The sequence below is a fragment of the Galleria mellonella genome, unplaced genomic scaffold (assembly GCF_026898425.1).
Source record: "Galleria mellonella isolate WM207_F2 unplaced genomic scaffold, CSIRO_AGI_GalMel_v1 utg266, whole genome shotgun sequence".
Classification (NCBI taxonomy): Eukaryota; Metazoa; Arthropoda; class Insecta; order Lepidoptera; family Pyralidae; genus Galleria; species Galleria mellonella.
The window spans coordinates 1116538-1137837 of NW_026442061.1; the positions used below are offsets into that span (position 1 = coordinate 1116538).

At 33.6% G+C, this 21300-nt stretch overlaps 2 protein-coding genes across 2 annotated transcripts in view; one reads left to right on the plus strand and one right to left on the minus strand.

Moving 5' to 3' along the window:
- The window catches only part of LOC116412910 (dorsal root ganglia homeobox protein), a 104897-nt gene that overhangs the window by 11823 nt on the left and 71774 nt on the right, over positions 1–21300 (minus strand). The window lies entirely within an intron of this gene.
- On the plus strand, positions 12849–17051 carry LOC128200766 (uncharacterized). The gene is made up of 2 exons (XM_052895217.1): positions 12849–14391; positions 14916–17051. The coding sequence occupies exon 2, from the start codon at positions 14921–14923 to the stop codon at positions 16790–16792; it is 1872 nt and encodes a 623-aa protein (XP_052751177.1). The 5' UTR covers positions 12849–14391; positions 14916–14920; the 3' UTR covers positions 16793–17051.

Genomic DNA, 21300 nt, shown 5'->3' on the forward strand with positions numbered 1-21300 from the left:
GATGCTGTATTTAATAGGTCAAATTTTTGTGGGTAAATAGATAAAAATATTTACCTACAACAAAAATTAAATATATGACAAAAATTTAAAATATTTGCAAAATTTGGCGGCACACTTTTAAAATTTGGCGGCACACAAAAGTGCCGCGACACAGTGGTTGAGATTCACTGCCTTAAAACCTAGATGATCGTGTACAGCGCAGTTTCAGAGATGTTTCCTCTCACGAACTTTCAGGTTATGGAATCAGCTTCCTGTGGAGGTTTTATAAGAACTACAACGGGGGGGGGGGGTTAAAAAAGGCGGTAACCGCTTACCATCAAGTGGGCCGTATACTTATTCGTCACCTAAGTGTTATAAAAAATCAATACTTTTCACAGCGTAATTACATTTCTATTTTTCTTAAAGTTCATAAAGAGAGAATGTGATGTGAAAATTAAACATACAGTATCGAGTGAGCCTTTTGTACCATGGACATAGGGCTTTACCTCCTTCAGGTATATCATTCTGATTTCACTAAACATTTTTGTAATGTGGTGAAGAAATAATAAATAAATAAATCCATAATCGCAATATAACTGTTGAAAAGATTTTGAAATAATGTACGAGACATTATTTTATCATAAATCGTAGAAATATTTGTGTAGACAAATAGATAAGAATTTAAGGTTATCTTAATTCAATTAATATAAGACCAATACGAATGTAGATAGATAGATAATTTATTTGCATCACTTACAGCACACAAACAGCAAAAGATACAAAAGCAAAGTGAAAAAAAATAAAAAAAGATACATGTAGGATCAATTGCAAAAAGAATTATTAAAATCTGTTCAGAATTGGCAAATATATCGCGATCAACAAACATTCTTTCAAATTGGTTGGAAATTAATAGGTACTCATAATTGCCATAATTAATAAGTACCATAAAATCTAATTTCTGGTTCTCAATTTAAGATTTATTCATTTATTCATTCATTTAAGGAACACCAACAGCATATTGCATTATAACATATAGGTATAACAAACATTAAATATAATACAATATTAATGCACATGCCTATTATAGGTATTCACAGCATTTACTTTAACATAATTATACAGTGCGAGAAAATGAAGTAAATAATAAAAACAAACATGTAACCCAAGTTGTAAGCAATATCTTAAAGAAAATACGATTATGAGTGAGTTGAATTAAAAAAATATTTAAAAAAATATATATTATGATAATTAGAGTACACAATATAGGGTTTATAAGAGACCCTTAGCTTATAAAGGAACCACACAACGAAAATCTAAGAATACAGTCCAAAATTAAATATAAACCAATTAGATAAACAAAATTTTCGCCGACTGAAAATATTTTTTTAAGCTCTTAAACATATCCACTTTTAAAATTGAAGCATTTCAGCGGCATCACAACTATCGCAGTGAACTCAAGTCTCCCGGGTGGAGCCGCGACCATTTTCTTTGAGTCGCCCATAATCCCGCCGCTCATACATAATGCGCGCATATAAATTTCAATTTTAAACCCCGCCGTTTCAGGTTACACCCATTTGCGGAATTACGCGGCGACCGTGGGGTTACATGGAGCCGCGCCGACTGTACCTAATCGGGTAATGCGTTTGCGACCTCCGCGTGAATAAAATAGTTTCGCTCTATTTGCTTGACGTTTTAGAATGGGCTAAATATGTTATGTACTTACTTGAAAGATTAGGAAGCCAACGAAGATGAAAGTACGAATGACAGACTTTGATTTGTAGTACTAATTAAAAAAAAAGAGCGATCTACAGTTCAAATAACATTATGTTATTTTAGAGTTGGCACTGCTTTAATACTAACGAAACTGGAAAATGGATCTATGTAACTACGATGTATTGACACAAAGAAATAAATAAATATTTATTGTATTAATGACATGTCTCTGTTCTCTGTCGCTTGCATAAACTTCATATAAAATTTTTTTTAGGACGCGGGCCTAAAGCGATCTAAATAATTTCCCGCCAAAACATCTTTTATTATTAGCATTCGATATTTAAATATTTATAACGTTTATTTAACATACATATGCTGCCAGAAATACAAAACTTTATCGACAGGAATTAATTAATTATAACTGAAACCAAATCTTACAATCAAACAGTAGTTATAAAAAGTAAGTTTACTTTATGAAAGATTCGTACAGGAAATTGTGAATAGGTTTTCTTAGGTAATCATAATTGTAATAAATTAATTTAAATAAAATATAAAATAAATAATATAAAATAAAATAAATAAATTAATTTAATAAATTAATAAAATAATGAAATGTAGATTTCGTTTTTTATAGACATCAAAATTTTTTTTTGTAATATAACAATCAAAGTAAACAGCTTTGATTGTAATATTAAAGTTGAAACTACATATAAATTAACAGTTCATTTAATTACTTGTAACTAAAAATAACTTTAGTTAAATTGTGAAGGTATCCTAGATTATCCTGAATATTTCTTGTCTAAATTGATTATAGATTAATGAAGGAAACTTTGAATCTTTATTACTAGCGTTCATCGCCTCGATAGTGCTAAATAGTTTCAGATTAGTAATATTTATAAATTCAAATTTAGAATCTAAAATCATTATTATAAAAATAGTTACATACTTATATACTGTTCTTAATCTATGGATTTTATTTTTAAATTCTTCAATTGTTAAAATTAAATGATAATTCGAAATTCAATTTATAGAACGGTCACGTTAAAATCAATAAGACAATGCAAACCTGTGGGGGTTGAGAGAAATAAATCTGGAGTAATCCTGCCGAAGGAAATAATAACATTTGCGCAAATCCGCGCCCGCTAATGTACCCGCGTCTCCCGGCGGACTTTAAACTGCTTATTGTGGGTTAAAAATCCTTACTAGCTACGTTATAAGCTTTGATAAGAGGTTTTCTCAATACAATGGGTGAAATTTGTGATTTTGGACGGGATTGGGTGATGCAATTGTGATTGCTTTTTTATTCCTTTTTATTTTTGGCGAACAAGATGACGGTCATTTGAAAAAAAGTTATAAGTGTGTCATCATCACAGATTGTCTCCTTTCTCAAAATTTTCAAACGCCATTTTTTATATTATTTTCGTATTTAGAAACACACCGGATTAGACCGAATTCGTCAATGAAGGTAGAGGTGATATTTAATCTAAGATAATATATCTAATACGTTTTTAATACATTAAATGCTTAAATTATATAGATAGAATGTCCCCATATAAATGATTCGAGAAAAACGTGTCAACTTTTTCATATAATTTTGCGTGATGAATAGTTATGAGTGATTCCTTTATAACTTCTATATTTATTTTATATAATAATTTCTTAATCTTTTTAATACGTAAACACTCATTTTATTTATTAAATAATATATCAAGATACATTTTATGCATATAAAATATAGAAAAAAAATTAGTCAGCTAATTTTATAATTAGCTGACAAAAAGTTAACCAGTTTTTGAGGCTCAATGCTCTATCTATATAATCTAAGATTAAATGATATGGTAACCCTGCATGTATCATTTGGTTTATGCTAATTGTTTTATCAGTGAGGTATGATAGATGAAGATGATGATTGGTAAAAGACTCATCAAAATCGGTTCAGATTTGTCAAAATTATCGCATATAATACGCATAAAAAATATAAGCAATTTGAGAACGTTATATTTTTTGAAGTCACTTAAAAATAGTATTAAATATGTATAAACAATTTAAAATACTAGGATTACACATATTAACGCTTGACGAACGGGCCCCGTAGATACACGGTTTTTCTACTTCATAAAAACGAATGTTTTGAAGGATATCACATCCTTAAAAATACTAAACGCTTTAATAAATATTGTAATAATTGATCTAATAAAGTTTTATTGTAGTTACAATGCTTTAAATCCATACATTAACGTTTATTTAATTCCTCTTAAATATTCCCGGAAACTAGGAAAGACAGAACAGATTCGACCCGTCCATTAAGTGTTAATATTCAATTACAAAAATCACATGTTTGTAAATAAAGCTAGTGCCCCACTTTTCAACTGCCAAACATTTATATTCATCTTCCAAACATAATGTTCTCATACCAATAATCGAATCACATTTGTTCAAATTACGCGTATAAATTGAGACAATATTCTCCCGCGCCCGTCACCGCACCTCATAAATTTTAATAAAACACCGCGCGGGTTATCAAATTAGAAAAATTAAAAGCGATAAATAAAGACCAATTAAATGTTATTGCGTAAAAAAGGCATAAATTAATGCACCATAGAGACGGGATGGGACAAAAAAAAACGCGAGCGAACGGGAGCGCGGCAATTCGTGTAATTGTCAAGTGAGACAGGGGTGGGACGAGTGGATACATCGATAATTTTAATATTACATTGACCTATTCTATTATTGCGATAATGCGAGTAGATACAGTTGCTTTTCATAATGACTGACGTGTATGTAAAAAATATGTTGAACTGAGTCTATATGGGTTAATGATTCGTGAGCGTTATGTTTTTTCGGTGCTCAATTCGAGCAAAATTTGATATTTGTATAACTCGCTTAGGTTTTACATCATTTAATTTAATTGTGATTTAAAACAAGTTTGATTTCTGAAACTTTAAGTTTTAGCAGATCTATAGAATATTAATTTATTTATTTAGTAATCGTAGGAAACCCGAACGCGTCATTAGTGTGCTCAAAATACATGATGTAAAACGTAAAAAAAAAAAAACAGAAAAGGTTGTTGTGGTTCGCAGCAGGTATTTTTTGTGGAAACGATCATGAATCAAGTATATATAATGACTTATATATCTATATATTACAACATGTATAAAATACCAGCGACGCTTGCAACATCAGATGTGTCACTTTGTTTATATATCTACCAAATAAGAAAATTGAATTATACTTTGCGGTTTGTAGCATGGTGACAATTTATCAGTTTTAACAATAAAAGAGCCGAATTGAGTAAAACTTAGAAGTTGTTATCTATTTAATAATCGTTATTGATGAAAACGTTTTGTTAAATCTGTAATTTATATTTGTATTATTTTTTTAATATTTTACAGTGACCTGTCACTCACATTACGTTTTAAGGCACAGAGTACCTGTACAGTGTAATTATTAAATCAATTATATTAAATAAATATCGATAAGAGTCACCACAGCCCTAGTATGCCTCACACGTGTCCTCTAATTACGCGCTTAAATTGTATTAATTAGAGCGCGACTTAGGAAAGGGTTTCGTTGAATTAAGCGTCATTTTATATGCCTGCGGAACTCCACTCGTCATTGTTCTTAACTTCTTAGCTGTTTGTGATATGGGGGTTATTACCATGTTTAATTGTTCTAGATAATTAATTTTCATGAGTTTGTTATGATCTTTTAATGCTTAAAAGGATGTGAATTAAATAATGATAATTTAACCATGACAAATAGGTATTTTCTAACTTGGAATTAAGTAATAAAAATCTAGATGCTCTATCTAGTTGTTAAATAGGAGTACAGTAACGAACTAAATTTCTCCTATTATTTAGGTAAAGGGATTGTTAGTAATAGGAATCCAACAGTCCTATTGTCATCAAGGTTTCCCCTGGATTACATCTATTTATTTCTTATAAAATTCGTCACGATGGACTAACTGACCTGCATTTATGTTCATAACCCTATCATCTCTCAATGACACCCCGTCAGTGTATACTGATAGCGCAGGCAAGATTACCATTGCATTATCACCCATAAAAAACCCCTATTTTTTCCTGAAAACCATCGTAATTATTGCTTAGTTCTTAACTTACTAGAGGGAGACTTTGTACAAAAGTCGATTGCTTGTGTACCTCTGTCCCATTCCTGTTTCAACCGTGAAGCAGTCGTGTTTGCATGGCTGTGTTTCGGTTTGAAGGGTGGGATATGGCGTGAATTTACTGGGTACAGAGGAATAACACCTGAGTCTTCAGGAATGGCAATGCATGGGGGGTATCATGGGCGAAACAGTATACTCTGTTATGTCCATAGTACTGCTCATGTCTATAGGCGGCGGTTACCACTTTCCATCAGGTGGACCGTCAGCTTATTTGCCATTCTAAGTTGTAAAAAAAAAAACTTTTAATTTTATCACAATGGGTCAATTGACCTGACTTCATCCTCATCTATGATTCTTTTTGATATCGAGACAAGAGCGCAGGCGTGATTACTATCACTTCCATAAATTAATCATCATCATCATATCAATCAATATTGTTCACTACTGAACATCGGCCTCCCCCATAAACAAGGGTTTTATTAGGAGTTGCCATGCTTGGCAGGCGGGTTGGCAACCGCAGTTTTTGCGATGTTTTAACAGCAACTTTGCTGCTATCGTTGTTTCTAACGACATGAAAGGGGTGGCCCTTTGCTGATGCCGAGACCATACGGCAAAGTACGGCAAAATAATAGAATAATAATCGCCCGTAAATCCTTTTTCAATTTTTACCACTGTCCAGTCCTTACTGTTTTTAATGCCTTGTTTAGTTAATTAGTTCTCGGGTTTACCTATAGTCTTTAGTCTGTCGTTATTCATAAAAAAACAGATTTCTATGCTGACTCTGAAAATACAAGTACTGTTTTACCCTGCGTTTAATAGTGATGGAATCGCCCATTTAATTAACTTTATGACCAAGTATCCCACTATCAGCATCGTAAATATTATAAAATATCTCAAAAGGCACACCTAAATATTTCGACATGATTTATACCGTTCATATAATGATTTCGAACAGCCCACTTACAGCATGAATAATGTAAATAACGTTATACAAAACAAATTGTTACATCCCAAGACACTTCTCCGGAACGGATAGAACTAAACTACATAATATAAAAGGCAAATAATTCACACGGGCGCCTGTAGTGAAACATCAAAAAGGGGCTATTATGAAAAATCGTAACGCATTTACTGGGCGGACTTTCGTACATTATTCATGAGTGAAATTCTGTGAAATTGTTCCTTCAGATACGTACCTGTTCCGGTAGGTACGGGGCGTCGGAGCCTATTATTTATACGTTCCATAATAACAGTTACGGGGTACGTGCCACGCCCTGTTTGTGTTAAAGTTTGGGTGATTACAGGATTCAATGTCTTATGATATTGATACTAATATTTAAAGCAATTTCGACTATCCGTTCTTTAGATTATGAAGTATATTAGTACGTTATACTAAGTCTATGGTCTATTCCAGGGGCGGCCGATTTAATTAGATTCAAGACCTACTGTTTACTGACGAAACCCTGTGTGATCTACCAATTACATACTTCTTCAAAATCTCAAATAAAACAACATAGTTCAGTACACAATTACGTAATAATATAGTATTTTTTTTATTTTATTAAGAGGGAAAACATAAAAGTGAAAATTATTCTTAGTAACCATTTATTTGTATTAGTGTGAGCATTGCGTCTGAGCATGTTTCGCTAAATTAGCAAAACATTATTTTTTCCTTATCACGTTCGCCTGGACTGGATTGGATTCAACTCTTAACTTGTCCAATGGAACAAACAATCCTCCCCTATCGACAACAATAAGAATAGCTCCTGTGCCTTTTAAGTCTATTGTGGACATGAGGAGTTATGTAAATAAGTCAGTGGATGCAGGTCTACCAGAGGAAGACTTTGTACAAAAGTCGATTGCTTGGGTACTTCTGACTCATTCATGTTTCTACTATGAAGCAGTTGTGTTTGCATAGCTGTTTTTCGGTTTGAAGGGTGGAATATGGCGTCAATTTACAAGGTACAGAGGAATAACATCTGAGTCCTCAGGAATGGCAACGCATGGGGGGTATCATGGGCGAAACAGTATACTCTGTTATGTCCATGGTACTGCTCATGTCTCTAGGCGACGTTTACCACTTTCCATCAGGTGGGCCGTCAGCTTGTTTGCCATTCTAAGTTGTATAAAAAAAAAAGGTGAGTCGGACCGTTCTTTATGGTAATCTATGGGGGAGATCTGTGTTCAAAAATCAAGAAAAAAGCAACTCCTCTCGTATTGCAGGTGTTTATTGGCGATGGTAGCCACTTTTCATTAGGTGGACAGTCCAGTCATTTGCCTCCCTAACAATAAAAAAAATAATGGATAATAAAAGAGAATGTCTTATGTTGCATTTGGCTGTACTGGGTTTCCACTCAGAAAGCTTTCTTTTCAATCGTTTGCGGTAAAGATCGTTAAATTATAACTCAAAACATAGAAGATGAATAATAAAACTAACTACAAATAACAACAGTGAAACAATTGTTAGTTATAGAGTGTAACAACCTTATTGATATCAATTTGCTACCCTGTCTGGTCGACCTTCACGTGGTCCGCCTTGAGAATCATTGTGGTTAATTCCTGATGAATACATCTAGATGTGACAACAGAACTTCTTCGTGATTTCAACATCAAATATCGTCTCTCAATGGTACCGCCAACGTAATCCTGTAGTGCAGTACAAGTAAGTAAATTTTTATTGATATTATCATACTAATTTCATATTAGTAACAAATCCAAATATTCAGTCAATTAGTCAATTTTTTATTTATACTACTGTTGGTCATCAGTAAACTATCATTTGGTTGATTCGATGTATTCGTTTCTTTGTATTTTCATTAAGTTCTGCTTAAAGTGTCAATAATCCATATTGATCTATTTACAGAGATCACAAAGAACAACGTGGTACTCCACAGACGAGCCACAAACAGTTGACTTAAACAGTATTAAACAGTCAAGTCACGATCGACGCGACGTCGTCCCCTAACGACGTTACAGACAAATACCCTGATTGCTAACAATCCTCTAACGAGTACCAGTCCGGGTAATACTTGTCCCAAACCATTTTCTGTCTATATAAACCTGTAATAGGAAACCATTAAATCATCAATCAACTTTACAAAATAATGAGATAGTTGTTTTTTTTTTGTTTACGCAGTATCTTCGTTAACATTTGTAATTTATAAGGTTTTCTCCCAGGTTGATTCCATTCTAGTTTTAGTCCGATATTTATAAAATAAAAGCTGACATTTTTTAAATTTCATATACTTAATAATATTGGTCTTAAATAAAAACAAACAAATAAAAATAATAATAAATAAAATAATAGATTAAACTAAAATGACAAGGAATACTGAACAAGAGCTGTAACAAGTATATTTGTACTAAAAGGACACTACAGTAACAATGCTCAAAGTGGTCCACGAACATATGAGCAACAAAATAATGCTCTCGCAAAATTTCGTTAACGCTAAACAAAAATTGGAGAAGTAAGAGAATAAAATACTCGCAGTTCGCTAAGAAGCCCCTTAACCAATATTAGAAGACCAAGTGGAAATAGATGTGTACCTACAAATAAATACGATTACGATTTTGGTTACGAATCAATATTTGATCTAAAAATCCTTATTCTTACATATTAGTAATGATAAGGAAACAATAAATAAATATAAAACAAATAAACAAACAAACTCACTATCACATTTATAAAATATTATAAATGTAAAATTATAATTGTTGACGCCTTAACAGCTTAAGTAATCACTATGAAATTTTGATATTCAGATACTATATGGGATGGAGAAGGAAGCTACTTTTTATCTACTACTTTAATCAGTGAACATATTTAAGTCATGCGAAGTCGCGGATAAAAGCTAGTATAAAATAATTTTATTTATTTATTTAACCAATTTGCATGCGAAATAAATAACTTTGTTAATGAGAATATATTAAAATAAAAATTTTGTTCACAGTACGACGTGAGCAAACAATCTGTCTGTAGTGGCCGTAGCTCTAGTAAAAGTTCAAAATAACAAGGAGCGTTGGAGTGAGGGCGCAGGCCGCGGGGTGCGGGGAACGGAGATCCAGTCCGCCTCGCTCACCGTAAGCAAAAACCAAATTATCATATTTTATACCTCATAATACTTACGAGGAAGATATTCAATTATATAATTTCTCCTCTGAAAAGAGAATCCCTTTTCATTTCTCATTTGGATTTTTCTCTTAAGCAATTAGGGAGCGCGCCTCGGGGAGCGCGGGATTGGATCCGCGAATACATTTCACGTCCGAAGCGAATGCTCTAATTTATCTTTTAACAAGCAACGGAATGTTATGTTAACTTATGCGCGGACCGCGTTAGCTCTGTTTTCGTTTAATAAAACTGTGTTTCGCGGATGATTTTATGAGTTTCACTGAGTTACGAATTCATTTGCGCGCCGAATAGAAATGAGCTCATTTCAGCGGGCACGCTCAGTGCGTTATTTCGATTTGGAGTTTTAATTCACTCTATTTACATGCGTTGCAATTTGGTATCTAAATAACTGATTCGATTTGCAACGTTTGTTGAGGGATTCCTAAATCAAATCGCATACCCTTTGATGTCGCAACTCGCAAGTCGCTGACAGTATTACGTGTAATCGTAACAAAGTTCTCGCTCGGAACTCGATTCGGTGGAGCGGTCCGCTAGTATTCGATTCTGGAAACTGTCGGATCGGATTCCGCGGAAACTCGCGTAATCGCATCGCGCGGCTGCGGACCGGGAACACAAATTATTCGTGCGCCGAAACTCGCTAACTTCGTCAACCCTATAAAGGAGGTAAAGAACAAAGCGGAACCACAATTGGCCGTTGCCTGAACCGATCTACCTGAGTCGTTGGAAGTTTTAAAAATGGCGGCTCTTTGAGAACAAACTCGATAAGGGCGAGCCCGCGGGACGCGTAAATGCAATTTGTAAGGAATCGCTCGTGCCTTTGACGTCGCGCTCGCAGCTCGCTGTGTGCCGTTTGTAGATTTGTTTGCTTCCGTTCTGCTCTGTCTCGATATCGACATGTTATGTGAATAAGCACGATGCCATCCCAATGTGTGTGTGATCTTTGAACTTAAATTTACTCCAAAACTAATACTTGTGATACATTCTTTCTGATTGTAAATTCTATGTAGTGTAAATTACGAACTTGGAAAATTGTTTTTTGCCTTATGATCTATTAAAATCGAACAATGATTACAAAAGAGGTCACTAGACTAATCTTAAAGTAAAAACAATCCTAATTTTAAAATACAATTCAAATATACTTAGATAAAATGAGTAAACAAGAGGCAGGCATGCGGCATGAATTGCGGGGGCGCAGTGGAAATGATAAAAGTTGTAAATGGATCAGCATAATTTTTATTAGGTAAATCATTCCGGCGGGGAGCGAATTATTTCAACATGCCAAGTTTGAAGAGTGGCTCGCCCGACGCCGCCGCCGCTCCGCACCGCGCTACCCGACACGCTTGTGGTGACCACGAGCAGTGTCTCTACTTAGGATTATCTCCTTATCTACTGTATGTAACTTAACACTTACATCATAATTATGACGTGTCTACCTTTGCATATACTGTACAGAATGTGCAGTGAGGAATCGGAATCTATGGAAAACCTGATGTTCAACTGTGATTTGTTGGCAAATATGCATATGAGTCTACTGAGAACGGCTTATCCGAAGTCAGGAAACTGTAGATTTCTTAGAAATGTATAATATAGTAGTATAAGACAGAGAAAAGCACAAAAGGTCCCGATGGGTTGACGTGGTAATTGACCACAAAAGCAAATATAAAATAAGATGTATTTTATTTTAATACAAACTATAAATAAAAATTTTTGTTTCTCATTAGAACCTAGCTAAAAATTATCCTATATGCTACTATCTTTTGAGGGTGATCGCGTTTTCATCTTAATCATCAAATAAGCCAAATAAGCTGGGTTTTTATTCCGACGGTTGAATATGTTGACGACTGACAACAATTCAGCATTTGAAATAAAAACCGCATTAAAATCGGTTCATCAATTTAAGAACTACAATACCACAGAAACAGACACAAAGGATATAGACAAAGAGTTGATAGAATCTTATTGAATCTCATATTTGCATACAGAATAGTGGAGTCAGACATTAAAAATAAGGTTTAGTAAAGATTATAATCAGATCATAGTTAAGTAAATAAATAATAATATTTTTATTCAAGAAAGATACAGTTGCATAAAGTACAATTTACAATTTTTACAATTTATATGCAACGAGGAAAATATCTGCAATACCATCAGTCCAATCATCAAGTTTTTTCCAATAAATAAATTATAGAAATATATTAATATTATTTTTACATATTCATTAAAATGTGTATTTAAATTAATATTATGAAGACAAAAGTTTTTACTTTTTTGATTGTAATGAATAAATTCAAAAAATTTTTAATCAATTTTAAATATTTTTCACATGTAGAAAGCTACATTGTCAGACAGTAATATGGGCTGTATTTTATGTAAATAAAACATGTAACACTGGAGCGAAGCCATAATTCATTATATATAATAAAAAATGACTGTGTGGTCCCGGCATAGGATGTGCTAAGCCTTTCTTTCCCGTGAGTGTCGTAAGAGACGACTAAGGGAACTTATTAGTTGAGGTATAAACAGCAGTGTCCCTCTTAAAACCTTGTGAAAGCCTAACTGCGGTTGCCAACTTGCTTGCCAAGCGTGGTAACTATTGGCATAATGGAAGCCTACGTTCAGCAGTGGACAATTAACGGCTGATATCATGATGATGATGATAATGTTGTAATAAAGAAAAGTTGTCCTATATGCAGAGAGTAGCATAGACACCCTGATCTCAGAGCATTGCAATGCAAATTGTACGGAATGATAGAGCAACTCTCGTACAAATTACTTTCCCAAATTTTAATTTGTTATTTGGATCCACCACAATTAGCTCCATCTCCACTCCCTATGTATTAATAATTGTGTTATGTCGCTAATGAATTGCGATTCTAAGGGTTTTTGATGCGATTACAGATGGGCAAAGCACCGGGTTTAAACCCGGTGCTTTGGTAAAAACCCAATAAACACCCATAAACTCCCATAATCACCCAAAAAAATAGGTTTTTACGTATTTTTTTGAAAATATGTAAGTAATACCAATAAATTATTTTTATAAATTGTATTGATCAATTCTACAATATTAAATAAAACGTTAACTAATAATATTTCAGGAAATTTTAAAAATCTATATATAATAAAATGAAAGTAATTAATTTTCAGTGTTTTCATGTTGCAGTTGATCAACATGTTGGCCTTTTGCTTCCCGTAGATACTTTAAAATTTCTTCATAACACCTCGTTCGCACACATGGCCGTATATATTTAAATTCTTGAGCCACTAACAGTCCGAAATACTCATTTCTTTTATCCTCTTCTCCATAAATTAAGCATTTAGAACAGTTTGTTTCTTCTTTCAGTAAATTTTCTTTTACTTTATCCTCGTTTTTTTTCTTTGTTGCGACGACGCTGGGTAAATCATCTGGACACTGGGTCTCACTATCGCCAAATATATTTGGATATCGGCTTCGGCTACGGCTTGGCAGACATTTTTTTCTTTCTACAATTTTAAATTAAATTTATTAGAATAAATGCTTCGAACACACGCGATCTAAGTACCTTTTGTGTTTATTATACCTTACCTACCTAGGTATAAAAAGAGTACTTACGTAGATTTTCTTTTATTAACTGTTTTATACGAAGATCTTGATCTCTCAAATTAGCATCCATTTTACTTCCAGTGATTATCAACTAAATTAATAATCCACAAAGTATTAAATAACGTTTTTATGAAATATTTAGCACAAAAACAATACCCTTTAAATATCGATCGTCAGTAACTGTGGCTGACTTACCTATATTCTAGCAAGCAGGACTGCCAGATGTGAAGGGGAAATCCCCAATAAATTGTTGCATGTGACTGATGATGTGAGCATGTTCGTTTCATAATAAAAATGTTGCCAGGTAACCAAAAAGTCGAATGTTTTTGTGCGAATTACGATCATAATCTTTACGATCGTACATTAAAAAATAGACAAATAATAGTATGAGTACGATTTAAATCGTATATCTGTCAACCCTGCTAGCAAGACAGCGACAAAATCACGTTGCATAACAATGTAGCCCAAGCTTATATCTTATGAAATATACGGAAGAGATACGGACTTAGAAAAAACAGAAATGTTGTTCTTTGTGGAAGTCATTGATGAAATTCTATGTATTTTAGCCCGCAAACTTTCTTCAAACAAAAACAGCGCCATCTAGTATCGAGTTCTGTAATTATCTCTTTGTTTATGCATTTGAAGTAAGACCGCCACGCATGCAATACATTATGACTGGGGATTCCCCTATTCGTCGACGCTGAATATGAGGCGACGACAATCACTGTCAAACGTGTTCACTATTACTCTGACTCTAGTAACGTGACTTCCTGGTAACGTGTTAGGTAGGAAAAGCAGTAAAAAAGTGCATATTAAGGGAGCAGATTTGAAATAATATTTATACTTAACAAGAAATAATTAAAGGTAAGTGGATTTTTGAATGATACAATTATATCATGATCACTTAACAATTTTAACTTAAAATTAGATGTATTATTACAAGCTTTTATTTAGCTTGCGTTATGTAAATAAAAGTATGTAGGTATGTTCGTATGTTGATGCAATTATCCTCAATCCTCAACCGACTGGGATAAAATTTTCCATACACGTTTATTTTGGATGATAGTGCATAGTTAGCTGAGAGTCGTCATTGGATAATAATGGTGGATAGCCTAAGATGTGTACTAGATATTTATTTTTAACATAATATGCGTAAGTACCTAATCGAATTAAAGAAGTTGCTGAGAAAAATACAGAACAATACGATAATAAACTAGCGTCTGCGTTTAATCCTCCGAGGAGATGTAATTTTACAAAGGTTTTTTGTATTTATTTTATTATTTTTTTAATAAATTTATTGTAAATAACAAGAAATAATCATTGTAAAAAAATAGGCACTCTATTGTTGAATTTTCGTCAGACCAACTAATCATCGTTCATTTTTTTAGGTTCAATGGGGAGACCTAAAGATTTACGCATATGGGAGCACTACCGTACTTTACCAAACAAGTCTGTTTCTTGCAAGCTTTGTAATAAGGTCTACAAATTCAGTAATGCTGCCAAAATGCTTCAACATCTTATCACTTGTCCAAAATCTCCAGAAACATTAAAAGACTCTATGAAACTTATAAAAGATAGCTCGTCCAAAACCAAAATGTCTGGACTGTCAGAGATAGAGACAAATGATTCTTTTATAAGCCCCTCGTCGTCTGCTAACACTACAATAAATGCTGAGTTTCAAGACACCGATGATCATATAAAAACAGAATTAGCGAGAGCTATATTTGTAACAAGGACGCCATTATCGATGGTGCAACATCCTTTATGGATACAATTTTTCGAAAAATTGCAACCAAAATTTAAAATACCTTCACGTAAAGCTTTAGCGACAAAATACTTAGATAAAATATATAGAGAAATGCGTTTTGAGTTAAATGAGGAACTAAATGCTTGTAGTTACTTACACCTTCAGTGCGATGGCTGGTCTAATTTAAGAAATGAAGGAATAATAAACTTTCTTATATCAAAACCTCAACCTGCATACGTTAAAAGTTTGAATACAGAAAGTAATCCTCACACTAGTGAATACCTTAGCCAAGAAGTTGAAAAAGTAATGAAAGTGTATGGAGCAAATAAGTTTCTTGTACTTATTGGCGATAACGCTAGAAATATACAAAAGGCATTCGAATTAACAAAACTCAAATATCCACATGTTGTTCCTCTCGGTTGCTGTGCACATATCCTTAACTTGTTGTGCCAAGATATTGTAAAGATACAAGAAGTAACTGTGTTTATTATGCAAGCCATAAATATAATAAAAACTGTTAAAAGGAGTCAACGATTAAGTTCCTTGTTGATAAAATCAAGGCAGGGTGAAGATTCTACACAAACACTAAAATTGCCTTGTGCTACAAGATGGGGAAGTCATGTTACTTCGTTAAAAAGTTTGAAAGCAAATAAGATAGCTTTGCAAATATTAACAGTTAGAGAAGATGTGGTAATTTCAAGAGATATTAAAGATTTAATTCTAAGTGATGATTTCTGGACGAAGACAGGGGAATGTATAAGTATTTTGGAACCAGTCACTGAAAGCATATTTTACTTAGAGAGCGACCAGAATCGTTTGCATCGCACATACATTACATTTAGAGATGTACAAGCTAAGATACGTTTTGCATTAAATGAGATTTCGACATTGAGCGAAGAAAGCAAACAGCAGATTCTAACATCAGTATCTTCAAGATGCAATATGGCAATGAGGCCAATACATTTTGCAGCATATATTCTAGACCCCAGGACTCTAGGAGTCGAACTTACTCAAGAGGAAGAACTTAAGGGTATGGAGTTTATCTACAATTTAAGCCAACACTTAAGTTTGTCAAATGTAATGGCAGATTTGGCGTGTTATAAAGCTAAAGAAAACTTTTGGGCCAGAGGATTTGTATGGAGCTCATTAGATAGCATTGAGCCCCTAATATGGTGGAAAGGTATTTGTGGTTCCACTGAGTTAAGCAAAGTAGCGATTCGTATTCTATCAGCTCCCTGTACTTCGGCAGCCACTGAGCGTTCCTTTAGTATCCAAGGCTACATACATAATAACAAAAGAAATCGACTTACAACTGAAAGAACTGAAAAAATTTCATTCATTTGTTATAACTGGAATCTTAAACATAAAGCTGAATGCGAGGACATTCAGTTTAATGAAGAAAATACCTTAGAAGCTTTCATTGAGCAAGTAAATGAACATAACAGTTTAGACGAAATAGAGCCTATCGAACCTATACAATTCATCGCTTGTAATAACTCTGAATCTGACAGCGATTGACTGTAGTTTTACATTTTACTTTCATCTCTTTCTTAATAAACTCAAAATCAAATTAAAAGTTTTTTATTCTGTAGGCTGCATAATAATATTGTCTATGTCCAGTATAGTGGACGTCTTGCGGCTGAGATGACGATGATGAAGTACAAAATCATAAACACCCAAAAATTTGGGTGTTTATGGGGTTTAAACCCAATAAACCCAAAACACCCGGTTTTTACCCACCAGACTTTAAACCCACCCAGGTGGATTGCCCATCTCTAGATGCGATGCTTTGATTCCATAATGCTTTTTTAATTCCAACATTAATTCATTATTGGATATTTAGTAAGTTAACTTTATTATTAAAGTACTAACTATTTTCCACGGGTTTTTCCACATGCAAAAGTATATAAAGTTTCCTGAGTGTGAAGTTAGTATATAACCTATATGTGCACTAAATTTATTTTAAATCTGTTCACCTTTGATTTAGTAACAAACATGCAAACATTTTTACAAACTTTTATATTTATAGTATTAGCACTAATAAAGGCAAACAAGCTCACGCCCTACCTGACCGGAACAAGTAACAGTCGCTTATGACTTAATGGTACATGAATAGAGTAGTATACCACAGACTACGCTATGACATTATGGTGCCTCATGCCTTGTCCTTTTTGAAGACTAAGGCTATTTGTTTACTAAATATATTCTGCGGCTTCACTCGCTTGAAAGAGTATATAAAGTATTCTATGTGCTAAGTTAGGATACAGGGGGGGGGGAGACGATAGTTTTTTCTTGATGGATGAAAATGGTATGGTAACCTCGCCTGCGATAATAGGATAGGCTGGCGGAGCACCAGTGAAGGGTGATAGATGAGAATGAAAACAGGTCAGTTAGCCCATCATGATGAATTTATCAGGAATTGACCATGATAGTTTCCAGGGAGAATCGCGAGGAGGTCGACCTGGTTGGGTATATTGCTAGCAATGGGGTTCTCAGTCTCTATCACTAACAATCCCTTTCCCCCTTTATCATTGAGTTTGGAAAGACCAAAGATACTTGAATATGGGATCTATAAATTAAGATGATTCCCACTAAAATTAGCCATTTTGAATTAAGAAAATCAATTTTACGGTTTTAAAGAAGATATCATAATAAATAAAAATAAAATATAAATACAGGCGAATTTTGAAGTCTTAATATGTTTATCTGTATTTATAATTAATGAAAATTATTTTCCCCATAGCCCATGATGATGAATTCGTCAGGAATTAACCATGATAGTTTCCAGGGAGAACCGCGAGGAGGTCGACCTGGTTGGGTATATTGCTAGCAATGGGATTCTCAGTTTCCATTACTTTCTTCTATTCTCCATTACTAACAATCCCTTTCCCCCCCGAGAGGATAGTTAGTAATGCGGACCATTACTAGCAATATACCCTGTCAGGTCGATCTCGACGTGGTCCCCCCTGGAAACAATCGTGTTGAATTCCAGGTATACTCATCAGGATGGGCTAACTATCTAACTATCTATGGGATATCTATCATCCGTCACTGGTACCCCGCCAGCGTATACCATTAGCGCAGGTGGAGTTAGCAGTCTATTATATTAAAAAAAACTTAGGACAACTAACAACCTGCCCGTGTAAGTTATTTTTCAAATTTACAAATCCGTAAAGTAGACTTTGCGTAAAAGAGGAATAAACATCCATCCATCCATCCGTCCGTCCATCATTACAAACTTTCGCATTAATAATATTAATATAACTATTATTATATAAAGCCAATAAATCTACTTGAACTCTTTATAAACATTTTAATATTATTATTTACATTTCTGTTTTTCCAAAAGTTGACTGGAAGTGAATGCTATACAGCATTAAGTCCGTCTTTAATATCAATACTTTTCATAATGTTCCCAATAAAGACTATATAAATTAATGTCTAACTAAATGTCCGATTTTATGATACAGTATTTAGTCTCTTAAAAAATTTGCTAGAAGCTTCTCATTTTTACAAGGGGTGTTGTTGAATGTAGGTATTTTTCCATTTCCATTAGGTATCAGGAGCCAAGCGTTGCCATAGTAACCGGGGATGTCAAGCAACCCTATCCAATGGCCACGTAACCGATCCGATCTAGAAAATTGAATCTTGTCGCCGTTGAATACGGTACAAATTGCTTGATGAGCGGTCGAAATACGGTCCGGCAAAGGTAAATCTTATCACCGCCGAATAAAGTGCACTTGTGATATAAAGTGAGGCCCAATAAAGTTAAATCTTACCGCCGTGGAATAAGGTGCAAATTGTGTAAGTTGCGATGAAAATTCGGGCTCAACAAAGGTAATGTAGTTACACTCCAGTCTCGTTACGTTCAGTTAGTTTCGTTACTGTTGCTGTTAGATTCGTTACAATAATGAACTCAATACCAAACCGGTGACTTATTTATAAATAATAAAAAGAAATTTTCATAAAAAATATAAATAAAAATTACTCGCTATATTTAAAAACAGCGAAAAGTAATTCACCACAAATCTATTATTTTTTCAAATTGAATTTTTTAACACTGGCAACCACAGATTACACAATCTAAAATAACAAAATGAACATTGACATTTTAAATTCAAAAACAATTAACCCGTTCGAATTACGAGTTAAAACATTTTGGCGCGCGCCGCCCGCATTACGGCCACCAAAAGGGTACAATGAAAAGGTCGCTTACCACTCGATCTTTCCGCGTCGGCGATCACTGGCCGTCCGATTTATTTTTTATGACCACTTTAAACGATCCTATTCGGTTCTATGCAGGCGTTGCTAATGTAGGTGAAGGGGTGTATTAGTTTGATTGGAAATGGACCCCGTGATTGCGCAATGCGTAACTATTCTATGTCGTATTTTTTTAATACATGAATTTCATATTTTTAATCTATTATTTCCTATCTATAGTATTCCTGTCTGTTAAATATTATTATAAAATTTACAATTAAATCTATATAAATTATAATAAATTACCGAATGCATTTAGGTGCATCACTTCAGAATGACTGCACCTATTTAGTTTTTTTTTTTTTTTTTTATGTGTTTATTTATAATTGTCAGGACTAAGTTTGTATAAATAATGCAAAGCCGGAGCGGGTAGTTAGTATAGTAATATCAAAAAAAATATTAGAGGTATTTATTTTATTTTATTTTATTTAGGATAACAACAGCTTTTTACAACACTGAATACATATTAAATTACATTTACTACATATTAGCCAATTATAGTTATCCACAGCGCAAAACATAAGCATCCGTTAAACAAATAAAACCACATTTCATTTATATGAACACTAAAAGGCAGAAAAATCATTAATTTTAAAAATAATATGATGTTTTTCAAATGTATGAAACAATGGGTATATTTGTAATGTTTTACTTTAAACAAAATCAGTGACCATTATTTATTACTGTTTAACTTTAATATAGTAGAATATTAAAGTGAAACAGTACCTATCTCATACAATTTATTGGTCTCATATTTATTTCGGTATGATCATGCAAATATAAAGTCGTGTGTACACGAGCCAGCGTGTCACTGCGACACGCGCGTTTTGTATACGAGTAGCACAATATTGTCAGGCGCCCGCGGCGTCGCAGCGGGAATCCGCTGATTGCACTCTATAATAGATTTGGTGACCGTGGTTAGTGTGAAAAATTGTAAAATATACGGGAGTGTTATAAGCAATAAATATAATAGTTATTGGTTTTATAATAATCTGTTATAGTCATATATATCTGCTTACTCTAATGATAAATAAGCGTACATAATTATAATGCAGTTAGGTAAATTCGTACTTAAAACGATTTATGATGAAATATCTTCATAACTGGTAATAACAAGTTTCTAGACATATGTAATGTCATATGTAGTCGTCATAGGTTAACGTTACACAGAAAAAAATATTAGTAATCTTTGTTTTTTTCATTTAGTAATTGAAACTCAATAAGAATTATTCCATTGTAAAAAAGAATTTATTTGTTTACAGTCTTACTTGAATAAATATATAAATATAGCAAAATACTCGAAATGATTCATCAACGCATCATTTCTTTTCATCGTAAAGAAATCAAGATGCAATTACGGTACATTTAACGCAAATGCGTTCATTCATACTTGCACGCTCCTCAGGCGCGTGTCATTCGCTCGTGTTTTGTTTATACACCAGATTCGAGTCAATTTAGCGTTAAGTGATCGTATGTAGTGAAGTTGGGGCGACACACCCCTGCGGCTATTAATGACTTTCCGCTTTTTTAGTCGCGCGGCGGGTCGGCGCGATTTATTTACGGCCAGTGTAGACACGGCCTATAGTCCGAATGGTTTTCGGATGCTGATTGCAATCGGTTCCGCTATTAAAGCACTGTATGAAGTTTATATTAACTTTATAGAATCTACGATTAATAAAGTGTAGAGTGGTATTGACAATGAAACATGGTTAGTTTGATTGAAATAAATTGTGTTCTGATATACGAATTTGTGATGATATTAGGGC